The sequence below is a fragment of the Globicephala melas genome, chromosome 14 (assembly GCF_963455315.2).
Source record: "Globicephala melas chromosome 14, mGloMel1.2, whole genome shotgun sequence".
Classification (NCBI taxonomy): domain Eukaryota; kingdom Metazoa; phylum Chordata; class Mammalia; order Artiodactyla; family Delphinidae; genus Globicephala; species Globicephala melas.
Genome location: NC_083327.1, coordinates 75,483,542 through 75,499,595, shown reverse-complemented (window position 1 = coordinate 75,499,595; position 16,054 = coordinate 75,483,542). Strand labels below are relative to the sequence as shown.

Here is a 16,054-nt window from a genome sequence, read left to right as displayed (position 1 = left end):
GTGGCCTCTCCCGTTGCGGGGCACAGGCTCCGGACGCGCAGGCTCAGCGGCCATGGCTCACGGGCCCAGCCGCTCCGTGGCATGTGGGATCTTCCCGGACCGGGGCACGAACCCGCGTCCCCTGCATCGGCAGGCGGACTCCCAACCACTGCGCCACCAGGGAAGCCCTAGGGGCAATGTTTTTTGAGACAAGTGTTGTATAACATTCCAGACACACATTTCTAACCACCGTTCCCATCCTTACATACCAAGCTGTTCTACCAAAATGTAGAAATGAAAGAGATGAGGTTCAAGACATAGGTTTGATTATAACTGAGTTTTTATATGTCTGAAATTGTAGATCGTATATGGCTACTGTCCCCCCTTCTGCTCCCTTTTTTCTTCCTTTTTATAGCCCTTTCTAAGCAATGCATCAGTGCACCTCTCCTTTCCCTTCTTCCCAAAGTTGTCTTTGCCAGTGGGAGCGAGTTGTATGTCCCAGGGATGCTCTTTGCAGTAACAACATCTGTTCTGGAGTCATGAGTGGCACCACCTCTTCTTCCCCTTGTCAGGTTTTGTTGTCAACCTTCTGTAACAGCTCCTTTTTCCCTGGCAATCTCAAGTTCCTGGCAATCAAGAAGTTGCTCCTTGCCAATATCTGCTGTATATTCAGTCCTCTGGGCAATACCTCCTACAGACTGGCAGCTGTGGGGTAATGTTGTTAGAAGGGGCTGTGCCCTCCAGACATGGGTTTGTGATAAGAGGTTTACCCTTTCCAGACATTTAAGAGCAATCCATTTCTCTAAATACGTGAAAAGGTAAAATACCACAATTAATTCTTCTATATCAAGAGAAGAAGCATTGCACAGCGAAAATGAGCATGCAATAAGACGTCGGAAGGTGTGAGTTCCATTGCTAGGCCTGATATGTTTTAGTTGTGGGTATCGAGTAAGTCAACCTCGGTGACTGCTTTTTCTTAAATCAGATGGGAATGATTAATAACAAAGCCCCTGCTTACGTTACAGGACTGTTGTGAGGAAGAAATGGTAAGGTGTTGTATGCGGAAGTGTTTTATAATAACAGCACGGTGTAAGTTTTTATTCCCTCTAGTTGAAATAAAAAACTCTTCGGTAAACTTGGAATTGTCATTTTAATATGCCACCAATTTGCCCTTCCACTGAATTAAGCATGTGTAATAATTTTCCTTTTTGTCACAAGTGTTTAGTTTAGTCTTTGCTTTCAACCTTGTGTAGTAGGTCACTACCTTTGTCCCCATTATGAATGGGGAAAATAAAGCTTGGAAAACCAAAATCGTCATCAAGGAGATATCTTTGAGATTTGGAGTCCACTTCATTGTTTTCTTGGCCCATTACATAACCACACCTCACTGACTATTCTAATTTATTGCTTCCATCCTGAAATGTCTGATTCGTCCATTTTGCTCTGCGTTGATATCATGCATTTTCACAACTCTACACGCTTTTACCCCCTCTGCTTGGAATCCTCCTTGTCTACGTCTCCATCTGGCAAACACATTTATTTCAACTCTCATTGCAATGCTCTGTGAGGCCTATTTAACTGTCAGAGCTCCTCAGTTTCAGAGCCTCTGTCTTGTTCATCTTGACTTTCCAACCCAGACACCGTTGCATAAATCAGGTGTCTCATACATATTTGTAAATCGTTGTTGACGCCTAAGTAAGGCTGTAGTATTATTTTACCATGGTATTTTGACTGAGAAAAATGACACATTTAAAGAATAACTTACCAATTTTTTTCAGAACCTGAAGGAAGTTGATTCCATTTTTGCACTGGGAAATTTGAGGTAGAATTGTTAAATATAAAGGAAAAGCTGATAGTACAATGTGAGAATATTAGAATAATGAATTGTCTTTACCAATGACAGTGGTTCTTTCTTGAGCCTATATTTTAATACAGTATAATACAGTTACACTGTATTAAATTTAAGCATAAATTTAACATAAATGTATTAAATGTATTAATTTATTAATTCCTCAGCTGAGTGTTTGTGTAAAGATATGTGGTTTTGTGATCAGCCTCTGCCCCAGAGTTACCATAGCTACTGCAAAGTTTTCGTCTTATTTGCAACCATTTCAAGGATTCTCCCTAAGAACCAATTGTTTACTGAAAGTAGACTGTCTTCCAAGAGTCCCCACACATAGCCATGATGATGAACCAGTAGGGAAGCTCGTTAAAGGGCAGTAGGTAATGTTTTCCATACCCCACTGCCCAAACTCCCCTGTAAACAAACAAAAAAATCCACCCGCACACAAAGAGGGCATATTTCCTTATTTTCTGAAGTATACCAAATGTATTTCTCTCTTCTCAACGTCACTATTTGAGACAATCTCTAATAAGATTTTATATGCTTATTTTAGTATTCTTAGCATAGGCTATTGGAATTTTCTCCCATAAAATATTTCAGCTTTGATCAAGACTCCCACAGTGAGCATTGTATATGCATTCTGTTCTCTTCATGGCTTTAGTTGTTTAAAAAGTGGAATTGTTAGTTCAAAATATTACAAGCATTGTAAAAGTGAAAAAGAACACGTCTCTACATGACCCCTCACGTTAAGCTTGATGTTTTCCTTTTAGAGCTTTTCTCCAGCACATATGTATATATATACGTTGATCCAGAGCAAATATGTCCTGTATTTTATTACCTTAAATGAACCCACTGTATTACTTAGAGCAGGACCAAGTAAAATTGGGGACAGACATTAGTCATGCCTAAGACAGATGGCAAACAGTCTAGCACCAAGTCTCCTATCATTTTCTCCATTTCTCTTCATCTTAAAATGGCATTATTTTAATGGTTCTTGATAATGGAAACTTTGAAACCAATTTTTAAAGAACAGTCCTAAAGGACAGTTGATTAAAAAGGACACATCGATTGCTAAAGGTCAGTTTCTTTCTACAGGGCAATGTTGTGTCCAATATTAGATCAAGAAATGGAGGAAACGGTGAACAGTTAGGCACTTACTGAATGTCTGTTTTAAGTAGTTTTAGTACAGATGTGTGTCCATATTTTACCATCTGTAGAAATCAAAGATATAAACACAACCCAATACTTCATAATGATCACTCTAATATGGTGGCATTTGGGATGTTTGTAAATATCACAGAAACAGATACAAGAGCCAGAATTCATCTTCAGAAACTTGTGAGTCATGTATGTAGATTCCAGATTTGTTGCTCCACAGCAAAGACACAATGGAGAACACATTTTTTCAACGATGCTGTGTTTTAAAGTTTTTCAAATAAGGATACCTGCATTGGTGTGGCATGCTCCATAGGATACTGTGTGGAAACGTAACTGAAACAAATTCTCAAGGAGTTTATTATTTAATCAGCAAAGCAAGCTCATTTTCCAGTCTTTATATAGTCCCTCAGTATGTGTGCACACACACATATGAGCTCGGTGAAGCTTGGCAGAATGAGTACTAATTTCCTATTTAAATGTGATCTTTCTAGGATTTACCCCCCAAGTTGCATATTTTATACATTTGGCATCATTAGTTTCTCCCAGGAAATTTCACAGAATATTGTCAATGGTGTCTTCCTATCTCCTCCCACCCACTTTCCCATAATTACCGGAAATACATCAAATTCCAGAGGGGCACTCTTACTCAAAGACACTTTGAGAAGTTAATGATGCTGCCCTCCAACACATTCCTAACCTGCAGACACAGTCACAGCTCGGCAGGCAGAGACTCAACCAGCCGCTCTCTGAATCCCCCCTCGCTGCTTCCTCGCGGCTCCCCACGCTGAAGGCTGAGAGGGGTCTGGAATTGCTGACTACCATGCAGAGCAATCCTCAGTCTTCTGGACATTTGAGTAACAATCAAACTATAGTTTCTGCTTCCCAGAATTCCTTGGGCCATACCACCTTTGTGAGAGGTTTCTCCTTTTCTACACCAGTAGATCTGCCACGTTCCCTATAAACTGGTAGAGGAGGACTTAATTTACTTCCCTCTGACTTTTTTTTTTTCATTGACGTGTCCTGTTTCTGACTGAAGAATCCTTTCCACTTCCTATTGAGTTCTCTTTTCTCCAGGTGGTCCAATTTCGCAACTAAGTTTTCCATCTAGTCCTACTTTCAGCTGTATATTGACCCCTTTGCCTTCCCGTCTTTGCTACATTCTCTCCATCCTCACCCTTGCACCTCAGAATGAATGAATGAATGAGACATCTCTCCTCTTCCCTTACCGGATGTTCCAGGTCAATAATAGCTAATTGTTGGAAGCTTTCGCGCACTAAGACACAGCCATGTTTGGTGCCGCTTTTCTGCATTCACATAAGTACTCTATTGCCTCAGTGCCTATCAGACAGCATGGTTCATAATAACAGTTACAGGGTGGCTCAAGAGAATTGGGTTCAAATTCCAATCATACCGCATATTTAGTGCCTGCCTTTGGGCCAACCTACCAGACAGCTCTGTGCCTCACTTTGCTCATCTGTAAAATGGGGATAGTAAAATTAAAGTAAATTAAAGTAAAAGAACAGCGCCTGGCACATAATAGGTACTAGGAAATAATAGTTTCCATTTCCCTTTGTTGAACAGATAATGAATGAACAACTGAAAGAGACATCATCTAACTTCTTTTGCTCTCTGACAGGCTCTCATGAAGCTTCTCGGCTTCTAGACAGAGGGATCAATTTGCTAATTCAGTAGCTTAGCTCTTCCAAGGCCACTGAGTTATCCTCCCCGCCCTGCTTCTTAATATCGCCCTCAACCCCCTCATCACGTTGTCTGCACCTAGAACCCCACAACCCTGCTCAGCTACCGTTTACCTGAATCAGACAATTCTTATCCTTGTTCTGGGTTACTAAAGCCCATAGGATTATCCTAGCTCCTGTAGTCCTGTAGAATTCCAAAATTTATGTCCCAGAGACACAGAGACGCCTCCCACTCAATGCTCTAATATCCAAACCCCAAAGCCTCAGAGTGACTGGCTTTTCCCTCTTGAGATGTTGGAGGTTTACTTAAAGGGATGAAAGGGCAAAGAAAAAATCAAATATAAATCCTGTCGCTCGAACTTGAGTGGATGGAGGAATGATGACAGAAAACCTGGTCTGCAGAGAAGGGTGATGTGAACTTAGCAAATTCTGTTGTAGACTCTGATACACTTTATCTTTTTAGCAATCAAGGGGGAAAAATCAATGGAAAACAAACTATGAATAGAACTAACCAAAAATCAAAATGGCATTACACTAAGGAGTAATGTAATGATATATATCAAATATTAAAGCATATAATCATGTAAGTTATCTCGGAGATTTTAAGTAATTTGAACTATGCATGGATGAAGTCCGAATGTATAACAGTATCCATTTTCTGAGGTTATGATTTACTTTATTTTATTAAATAATGATTCTCTTTCCTTTAGTTGACATGGGCTTACCCAACATTTAAAAATGGTATTGCTCTTTTTGTACTCTAAATACTCTCACATAGTTGAAAATAAAATTCTTCCATGAAATATTTTCCTGGAATTTTTTTCTTTTCTTTAAATAATTGGTTTTCCCTCGACAAAATAAAGTGTTATACTACATTACAGCCTCACTGTTAGGAATGAAGAAAGAGGGGAAAACGCAGGAAGACCCACACATACCACAAAAATGGAGAGTATCCAGGTCCTAGAGGAATGGTGAGTGTGATTCACGTTGTAATTGTGTCTTGCATGTACGTGCTGTGTACATCTACCCAATGCTTAAACATAATCTCTTGCTTCCCAGTAACTCCTCAAAATGGTTTTGTGAAATGAATGCATACTTAGTCTGGGAGATCTTATTTTGTGATTGCAACTGCTTTTTATCCCTTTTTTTTTTTATTAGCTCTGTTAAACTATCAGCTAAAACATTGCTTGAGTTTATCCTTCCCTTTCAAAAAACAATGATTGATACATGAATTAACCTCTCCCCCTAAACTGCCCTAGTTCTCTACTTCCCTTTTCTGAGAATATTTTTAAGTTGTTATCTTTATAGAAGAGTCTAAAACACACACAGAAAAGATATGGAACTACCTAAGTCAGTGAGAAAGGGCACCCAGCTGTTCCTCAGTCCCATTTCCATTGGAAGGGACTCTAATTAAGTATTTTCGCCAAACTGAGAAGTTGAAATGCAGTATCCACAGAATAGAATTAAAATACAAGCAGATTATTTGTATAATGATATGTGCTTTCTTTTTCTACTTCTTATGAGAAGGTTTTAATTTTGATGCTTCATAGTAATTTTTCTGTCTTTTACACTTTTTTTGAAACAAATGAGGAAGTTCAGACATTTTGGAATAATAGCAAATCTATATAAAATATTTGGTCAAAAAGGTAAGATAAAATATAAGAATTTTTTGACCAAGCGTATTTTAGGTTGGAAAATTATTAAACAGACGAATGAATGGCAAGGCAAAATCAGGACCAATTTAACCATAAGAATCTCCAAGCTTCTATCCTTTACTTCTTTGATGTATAAGCAAAGGAAGTAATAACTGGTGGTTTCTGCAGGAAAGTAGTCGCTGAAAACCTGAATATAGGTATCTAAAAAGTCCCTGATGTCATTATAATTGTCCTGTGCTTTTTAACTGTGATAACTCCATTCATAGGTAACAATTCGCTCATAATAGTTACCAGAATAATTATTAAAGTTTAGGAAAATATGTGACAAGTGCACACAATGTATTCTTATTTTGATTCAGTGAAAAATGAAAAGACAGCGACCAGAGATGAAAAGAGAAACTGTATCTTATGGCTTGGAAATGAAAATCTAAATCAGATGCAAACAAAAAAGTTCAGTTTGCCTTTCAAAGTAATGCATAGGCTTGCAGTCGATTGTTTGGGTTCAAAAATGCCCAGGCTTCATTAGGGATCTATGATGACCACGTGCAGAGTGTGTGTAGCCCCTTGCTACTTGAATGCTTGACTCCCTAACACATAGCTTGTACCTACACGAATTTTTGTCCAGACCCAGAAATCTCTAGCCCAGTCCTGGCAGATGTTTGCCAGGTCAGGCTGGACTGAGTCTCAATGACCACTAGATGGCAGCAATTGCATGGCATTTCTACCTGCAGCTCACCATCCCCGCACCAAAGTTGCTTTTGATAACGGCCCCATTCTGTCTCTGCAGCCAAAACCCCACTTCAGATGAAGTCTTGTCCTGGTCTCAAAATTTTGACAAGATGATGAAGGCCCCGGCAGGAAGAAACCTCTTCAGAGAGTTCCTCCGAACAGAATACAGTGAAGAGAACCTACTCTTCTGGCTTGCCTGTGAAGACTTAAAGAAAGAGCAGAATAAAAAAGTAATTGAAGAAAAGGCCAGAATGATATACGAAGATTACATTTCTATACTCTCACCAAAAGAGGTAAAAATCTGGAAAATATTGATGTGAGCTTCTTAGACCAAGGATGAACCTAAAAGGACTTCTGTCCAAATTGAGTAATGAATGCACGGGGTGTGGACAAGCTAGAAGGCTTGTCTTGGTAGATAATCTATATTCCATTCTACCTGAATCTACCTGAACACGTGTTTCAAGGTTAGGTCTCCCCAGTATGCTTTGATCATTTATCTCTAGCTGAATCATGTGATAGTCTACTTGCTTTTCAGAACTACCATTAGGAAGCCTGGTAATACAAGTTGCCGTGACTTAAAGTGGAAAAGAAGAACTTACTTTGGGGCAGTGTTTCTCAAAGTGTGATCCCCAGATCACCTGTATAGGAATCACCTGGAGCATTTGTTTGAAAAGCAAATTCTCGAGGCTGACCCAGGACTTCTGAATCTGAATTTTGGGAAATAGAGCCCAGGAGTCCATACCTTTTTAACAAGTTTTCCACATACGTACTAGTTTGAAAACCTCTGGTATAGGGGAGAAAAACGAAAACAAAAGAAACCCTGCCATGTTGATGCTTATGATAGAATTTTTACAGAACTGAAGTATGACCCTTTAGGACCCATTAATATTCTTGGGGGAGAGATGTGTAATGGCAATCATTTTACTTGTTCTGGTTTTCCTGTTATTTATAAGTGCAAGCTATTTTTCCCATTGCCAGAATGTACCTGATAAACAAGGAACGTTTCAAGCAACCGGATTGACACCGTTCCATTAGCTTTCTAAATATCAGTTTGCTCCTGAGAAACGGTCCCGCTACCAGAGTTAACAAGCATTTGGTGAGGGAGGGGCTGAGAGCGTGCCTGGCCTCTGAAGCGCCGAGTGACTGAGTTCCAGCAGGGCTTTTCAGAATTTGAACTTAGAATTTCCTAGAATGCCTTCTCTTCTGCACGCCACCCTCTTGCTCTCTTTTCTGTCTCTCTTAATCCACTGTGACTTTACCTGTGCATTTAAGTGTTCTGACCTGGTGCTCTCTGCCTCCGGACTTTATCCTCCACACCCCTCTCCTGCACGCGGACGTTTATTACATCCCCTAGAGACAGGTATCTGTCTCCTCTAGCGTTTGGTGCGGCCCTTACCTTTAAATCTGTAACATGAGTTTGTGTCTGGTCTATCAGCTCTGTGCTTGGGATGCTATATAAGCTATTTCACTTCTAATCAGATATACCTAAGTAATTTTTTAAAGATGTATCCGTTCGTGCCATTGGTATTCCAGAGTACTCCAATAGCATTGTCTCTGCAAAATGAGAAACCTTGAATTGGATACACAAAAGATTGTCTTAATTATTATTTCCTGCATTAACACAGAAAAAGTATTCATAGAAACAAGGTGGGGAGAAATTTTTCTATAGCCTCAATACATTTATTACTGATGCCACTTTGTATTTCTAACACCATTAAAATTCTGCATCCTAAAAATACATTCTTCAGGTTTCTGGTCTCTCTAGAACCTCAGCATCTAACCAGTTCTACTTGAATTTTATTAGTATATTAAGTTCACCTTCATTTTTATTTAATATTGCAATACAAGGCAAATATATCAAATAATCCAAATGTGCCCCAAGATGTGCTTCTCTTGTCCATAAGTACACATAATTACAGAGTCTTTGGGAAGATTATCTATCCCATCTCTCTCCCCCAAATATGTAACATGTATCATTTGAAAATGATTATTGTTTAAATTATCTAGTCCATTCCTTTGTACTGTGTATCCTCTTAAAATGATGACTGTCCCATTTTAAAACAATGTTAGTAGAAAAAGTGCTCTCTATATTAAGTACATACAATTCCTTTATTTTACAGTCTCCATTTTCTAATTTTAAGTTTTTGTGGGAAACACTTCCCCACTGTTCTCACAGCTCTTGAGTTTCAGATGTCACTCATTGATGGAGCTTTCTAAAATACTTAGTTTTCACAAAATTACTTCTTCTCTGGGCCACAGTTTAGAGATATCATAGTTATTGATTACTGAAATATAAATTATTGGATTTTCATTATTTTGCAAAAGTAATGGAGTTTTGTTTTAACCAAATTTCTTTACTTTGAACATGAGTTTCACCAAAAAGTCATTAAAATATTATTTCTTGAATAAGAACATGAACTTTCCTAAACTAAATAGACTAATATTTAGTGTAATAGCCTCTCTCCTTTAATATTCTCTAAATACCAGAGGCAGAGGTAAAATTCAAATTTTTATCATCTGGCTACTTGTTTGCTGATATATAAATAATTCTCAACATAGAATCTAAGTGATTGGACTGTATGAAGTACCTCTGTTTAGCCAACTGATGGCTCTCCTGTCAACATAGTAATTACACTTATTATTTAGCAGCAAAATTGAATAAACCCAAAGTAGGCAATTATAAAAGATAATTGTTAAGAAGTTACATTTTAAGCCCACGTATAGATATATTTACTTTTGAACCCAGTCAGGTGACTTGACTCACTTATATACTCCCAAAATGGCACTCACTTTCTAGCTATCCCAGGGCCCTTTCCAAAATATTATATCTCACTGACCTTCTATGCAAACACTTGTCCATTTCTAATCAACAATACACTGCTAACCGTTTAGTGATACTGTGTTATCACCCTTCAAGTTTTGTTTTCCACCACTGGAGAGAACACATGTCCCATCCAGAGAGCCCTGACTATATAGAAGTAAGAACACTGAACTAACACTCGGGTGGACAGATTCTAGTCCATGCTTAGCTCCAACTTAATTGTGTGGCCTGGGATAAATCAGTTCACTTTTTCTGGGCCTCGGTATTCAGTTGATTTGTTTATAAAAATCAAAATTCAAAGGGGCACAGAGGATAGTAAACCAAGTCCAGAATGGCAGCTGTAAGGCCCTTGTGGTGCTACTGCATTCTCCCCTCCAAATGTCATGGCCAATTAGTCACGGTCTTCCTCACTGCTGTACCCAGATTCAACCTCAGAGTCTGTCTTAACATGGTGCTCTGAGCAACCACTGCAAGGCCATCGGAGTTGGGAATCTACTTCCCGCTTTGGAGCCAGACAATCTTTTTCTACTCAGAATATTTTTAAAGAATATGAACATTTGAATCATTTGTAAAATGGTAATAACTAAATAACTGAAAATTGTCAGGACTTTATTCTTAACCAGAACCTCAGTTTTCTTCACTAGACTTTCATTTTACTTTAATTAGATCGGGTCATCATGTTGCCCTTTGTTAAACGTTAAGGAGGTCTACATTCTTAATATTATATATACATTGGGGCTTCCCTGGTGGCGCAGTGGTTGAGAGTCTGCCTGCCGATGCAGGGGACGTGGGTTCCTGCCCCGGTCCGGGAGGATCCCACATGCCGCGGAGCGGCTGGGCCCGTGAGCCATGGCCGCTGAGCCTGCGCGTCCGGAGCCTGTGCTCCGCAACGGGAGAGGCCACAACAGTGAGCGGCCTGCGTACCACAAAAAAAAAAAAAAAAAATTATATATACATAGCATATTTCCTTCATGAAGCCAGAGTGCTGAATGTTACATTTCGTTGTTTTAAGATCATGTTATATGCATTTTTAATAATTTGGATGTTATGTTATAAAATACATGTTTACAACCAGGAGGCAATATAACTTCCACTCTCGGCATAGCATGCATTGCAAGAGGGGAAATGACCAAATTTTAAATTTAAAAAAAAAAAATCTAAAAACAGACAAAAATAACATTTCTTTCAAAAGTGAATTTTCTTTTTTGTCCTCAAAGGGAAAACAAATGGACGTAATAAAGAGGAATTTAAGATGAATAGTAGGCTTGCACATCACAGATGCCAGTGGCAACTTATATTAAGTATTGAAAAGACAAACCCAGCAAAATAAGGAACTTTAATAAAAAGTCTGCTTAAAAGTTATGACCAACTTAAACAGCATTGAGCTGTTGAATAAAGAAATATCTATAAATGCTGAAACAACTGTAAGACTTATGGGAATTGAAGAAAACTATGTGTGTTCAGATATCTAGTGACAGCACTGTCCTTAACCAGGGCTGTAATCCAGCCCCACCACTTAACCATCTGTTTAACACTAAGAAACTCACTTCAGTGCTCTACAGCCTTAGATACCTTGTTCTGTAGAATGTGGGAATGGAAAAAGCTAAAAAAACCACTAAATCTATGACTTTCAGGCTCTGCTGAATGACAATTCTTATAGTAGTAGGAACTGTTTGCTTCTTCTGATTTCACCCTAAACTTCCAGTTGCTATCAGGGAGAAAAAAGCAAAAAGCCTATTTAAACACCAGAATTATCTAAACATAATGCATATGTGAAAGACATGTGGGTCCTATGTGTGCACATAGACAGATGTTTCTTCGTGCAAAATCATGTGAATTTAGCACTTTCAATAATTTAAATCAGTTTTTCTAAACAGGACTCATGATTGTACTTTCCTAGATTCATTTCTTTGTGCACGCATATTATCATTCAAAAAATATTTATTGAGTACTTCCCACGAGCCAGGTACTGGGCTAGATGTTAGGGATATGATGGTGAACGTTGGCCTATACCTTATGGAGCTTTCATTTTAGGAAGACAAACAAATCATGTCAAAAACAAGTAACTAAAAATCGTGATAAACATTATGATGAGGGTGGAGGTCAAATGATGTAGTTAGAATAGGGTTAGTCAGGTAAGGCCACTCTGAGAAGGTAAAATTCAAGTTGATACAAAGTCTAAAGACATTGGGTTTGAGGTGTCATTATACATACGCTCAATTATTATTATCATTACTATCATTACTTTACACTGGGCTTAAACTTTGTTGTTGACAAAATGGTCTTATGTATATTATTACAGTATAAGTCTCACAAGAATCCTTTAGCCTCTAGGACACATGGCACCATTTTCTAGGAAAGGAAATTGATTTTCAAAGAAGTAAAACAAGGATATTAGAATTATATCTGGTAGAGAGAGAACACAACCCTAAGATCTTCAGATTCCAAGTGTGATGCTCTTCCAGCTACAATATGCTGATGAGTTATTCCATTGTATTCCATTCATGATACTACTATGGATTTCTATGAACCCAAACTTGAACTTGAGACACGATAAGAACTAGTAACCTTAACCACATGTCTGAACTCTCCTTCAGAAACAAGATTAACTTTCCCATCATTTGTACGCCATCAGAAATATGGTTACTCCACTTCATCCTACCAGTGATGTTTGGTCCAAGAAACACATTCCAATAATCAATCTTATTTGTAATTTATAATTATTTTCAGTAGAAATAACCAACACAAAATAATATGACTAAAAACACACGTGGTAAAAGTGTATTAAAACAGATAGGAAAACCAGATAGCCTTCAGATCTGTAAAATTTTACATGAGAAGACCGAATTTAGTTAAAATTATAAAGAACATTTCCAATGGCAAAGACTATAATTGGTAAAATTGAACGTGGACTTATAAAGGAAAAAGAAAAAAATTAATCAGAATTTTACTTAGAAAATAATCCTAAGTAAAGCAGCTTCAGTAAAATTAAAAATAAAGTGGAAAAAATGGGAGAAAAATTAAATCATTATGTGTAAAAAAATTGTTTAAGGAATTAATTGACTTAGGAGGGTCCTTATGAGAGTAAAAGACTTTTAGTGGTAATTCATCATCTTCAGTACAATTCCACCGAAAAAATGTCCAAAGAGTCAAAATTTCCATGATGACTAGAAGAGGAAGACAGGGTCAAAACTTGGTGTGCTCCCTTTTGCCAATACTGACCTATTTTACATGAATTGGCTCCATTGCTAGGAAATCTATCAAGCATAATATTTAATTCAATTTGACCCAGGTTTTCCCAACCACACTAGAAAGATTTCTGTTTTCATCCTCCCCACTTTACCCCCCATACTGTTGTTGAACCTTTAGCTTTCATTTCATTTTCCCCCCAGTTAGTTTGTGGAGTTGCTGGTGCATATTTTTATGTTTGCAAGCCACGTGCTTTTCTTCTTCTCTGTCTCCTACTCCCTGTGGGAATGGATGCTTCCAAGTTCATTGAGTCCTGTCACAAAGTCACTTATGCCTTTTTAAAGCTTCAGTTACCACCTCTCAACACTGCCAACATTTCCAGCACTGCTAAAACTGCCAGTTAAATGCTGCCAAGTCTCTCAGTGGCCTCTTGTGCCCTGTCCCACAGTAGTAGATCGTTTTTTAACTGTTATTGCTGCACTGCGTCCCTCCCTTCACCCCACCTAAATGGGAGTCTGTGAGGACTAAGAAAAGAATTTCCATTGCCCAAGGATAGCTCTTGTCTTGTGCTACTCAACTTTCTCTTCGCCTAGCATGAGTTCTTTACAGGAAACTCCTCAGTCCTACGCATTGGCCTCACAAGGCATCCAATCATGGGTGAATCCTAGGGTGACAATGGCTCAGGCCCATGCTGGGATCCACCCACACTATCTTGTATTATAGATGTTCCACAATCGAAGCACAAAGATGCTACAAGATGAAACTATAGACTGTTATGCTCATGGGGTTTATCCTTGTTGTTTGACCTCTCTACACTTCTTTTGACAGACAACCTTTTCAAACAAACAACCAGATATTTAGGAAAATATTTTATTTTTCAAAAGGAAATAGCAAATGTGTTTTTGTTACAGATTACTAAATGCTGAATGGTACTACTTTCTGTATTGCATTTCACTACTGTTCTTAATCAGCCAAAAAAATTTTTAAATTATTCAATGAAGACTCAACACATTTACTAATTCAAATTATTTTATTTCTCTGTCTTCAGATAACTAATATTATTCCAGCTACTGATAAACGGTTATCAGTTTATCACATGTTAAATATGTTAATTATATGTGTTAGGGAACATATATGTTAAATAGCATATATTGCATTATGCTATTATTTAAGAAATAAATGACCTCTTTATCACTAATCTAATGTTTCTCTCTCCAATGAAAGAAAAATTTCCCAAGTTTGAAAGTAAGAGCACCATTTACAAAAATAATAGAATATGTTTGTTAAGATTCGCTTGACCATAACACCACATTTCAGAATAAGATCTATCAGTTTAAACTCCAATGCCAATATTTTCCTTTTGAGTAGAAAAACAAATGATATTTTTAAAGAAAAAGCTTAGATAAAAATTCTGTACTTTTTATTACTTGGCACTTGACGATGACCTCTTATGGCAGCAACACAGAGAATAAAATGTAAACGACCCATTTCCAGAACATCTTTTCTTTTTTCTTTAGAATTTAGAGAGAAGAATATATAGTTCAGCCAAGGAACGTTTAATTTTTTCTCTATATAAGTTAGTCTAGCTAAACCACAGAAATTGAGTCTGGATCACCATTTCCCGACACATCCTCCCCTAGCAGCCATCCCTGGTGTATATCAAGGAACCCAACACCACATGGGCTGTTGAGCTCAGGCATCTGGGGACACCAAATGGAATATGAGTGGCTTCCGTCATTGGGACTGTTTCAGATCCCAGGCTTAGTCCAAACAGTGGGTGGGAAAAGAAGCCGAAACCAAAAAGTCTTTTGCAAAATGCTTGTGACAAAACGTTCAGCTATAATTATGAAAGGTTTGTATAGACTTGAGTACGTCATGAGACAAATAACTGTGGATCACAATGCCCTAGTCTTTGTTCAACAGTGAGAACTATGGACACCAATCAAGACTCTGAGGTGGTTTGCCTCTTAGAGGGTGTTGCTAACATGTCATTTCAGAGCAGACCTTAGTTCTTTTCCCAGAGTGTGCATTTATTGGTATTTAATTTCCCCCCCTTCCCATTTCAACATGCTCTACCAGTTCCAACCAGATTAGCATTTAGGGAGGAAAAAACCAAAACAAAACAAAAACAAAACTGAATCACTTGCAGAATTTAATTTCTTTACACTTTTCAAATAACACTGTATGATTAATGGGTACTCTGAATTCCTACTTACATTTCTCCTTTCAGAGATTGAATTTCAAGTAAATATTCTGCTTAATCTTTAGTACAGAGACCTTTGGATGTATTCCTAGGTATGGGCTACAGAGTGTCCTATGCCATGCCAGGTAGATAGAAGAGCTGAAGAGTGTGTGCTGTCGTTCTGCTCTACTCAGCCCTTCCACATTCCTGGTGTCCTCCTTCTGACACGGGAGGACTTGCTGGGATTTGAAACTATCGGGAATCAGCACTTGATATATGTGTTAAGTTTGGACAGAGAACTACTCTCTGCCAGATTTCTACCTTGTTCCATCAAGAGTTACCCCAGCAGTCTCATAATAGGAGGACGTCAATTTGTATCCTGGCCAGGGAATTCTCTAGCACCGCAACAATGAACAGAAATTGTCAAAAAAACTCCTGAGTGAATGCATAGAAAAGATACATCCAAGTAAGCCAAGATCTCTGAACTAAAATTCTGGTTTAAAAGTTGGTTTTTGTTTGTTTAATTCAACTTTTGAAGGAGAAAAGTATGCAGGGTTATTATGTAACCTTTGAAAACATAACCTCAAGATTTTGTTTTTTTGTTGTTTTTTTGTTTTTGTTTTTTTTTTGTTTTGCGGTATGCGGGCCTCTCACTGTTGTGGCCTCTCCCTGTTGTGGCCTCTCCCGTGGCGGAGCACAGGCTCCGGACGCGCAGGCCCAGCGGCCATGGCTCACGGGCCCAGCCGCTCCGCGGCATGTGGGATCTTCCCGGACCCGGGCACGAACCCGCGTCCCCTGCAT

General features: G+C 38.4%; 1 protein-coding gene across 3 annotated transcripts in view; it reads left to right on the top strand.

The window, feature by feature from the left end:
* The window catches only part of RGS17 (regulator of G protein signaling 17), an 88,306-nt gene that overhangs the window by 65,465 nt on the left and 6,787 nt on the right, over positions 1-16,054 (top strand). For 2 of the 3 annotated variants that reach the window (XM_030853131.2, XM_030853132.2), the window contains exons 3-4: positions 5,559-5,648; positions 7,120-7,354. In XM_030853131.2, the coding sequence (XP_030708991.1) occupies positions 5,559-5,648; positions 7,120-7,354 (325 nt within the window). The remainder of the gene's footprint in view (positions 1-5,558; positions 5,649-7,119; positions 7,355-16,054) is intronic. The other variant, XM_030853133.2, reaches the window with a different exon arrangement.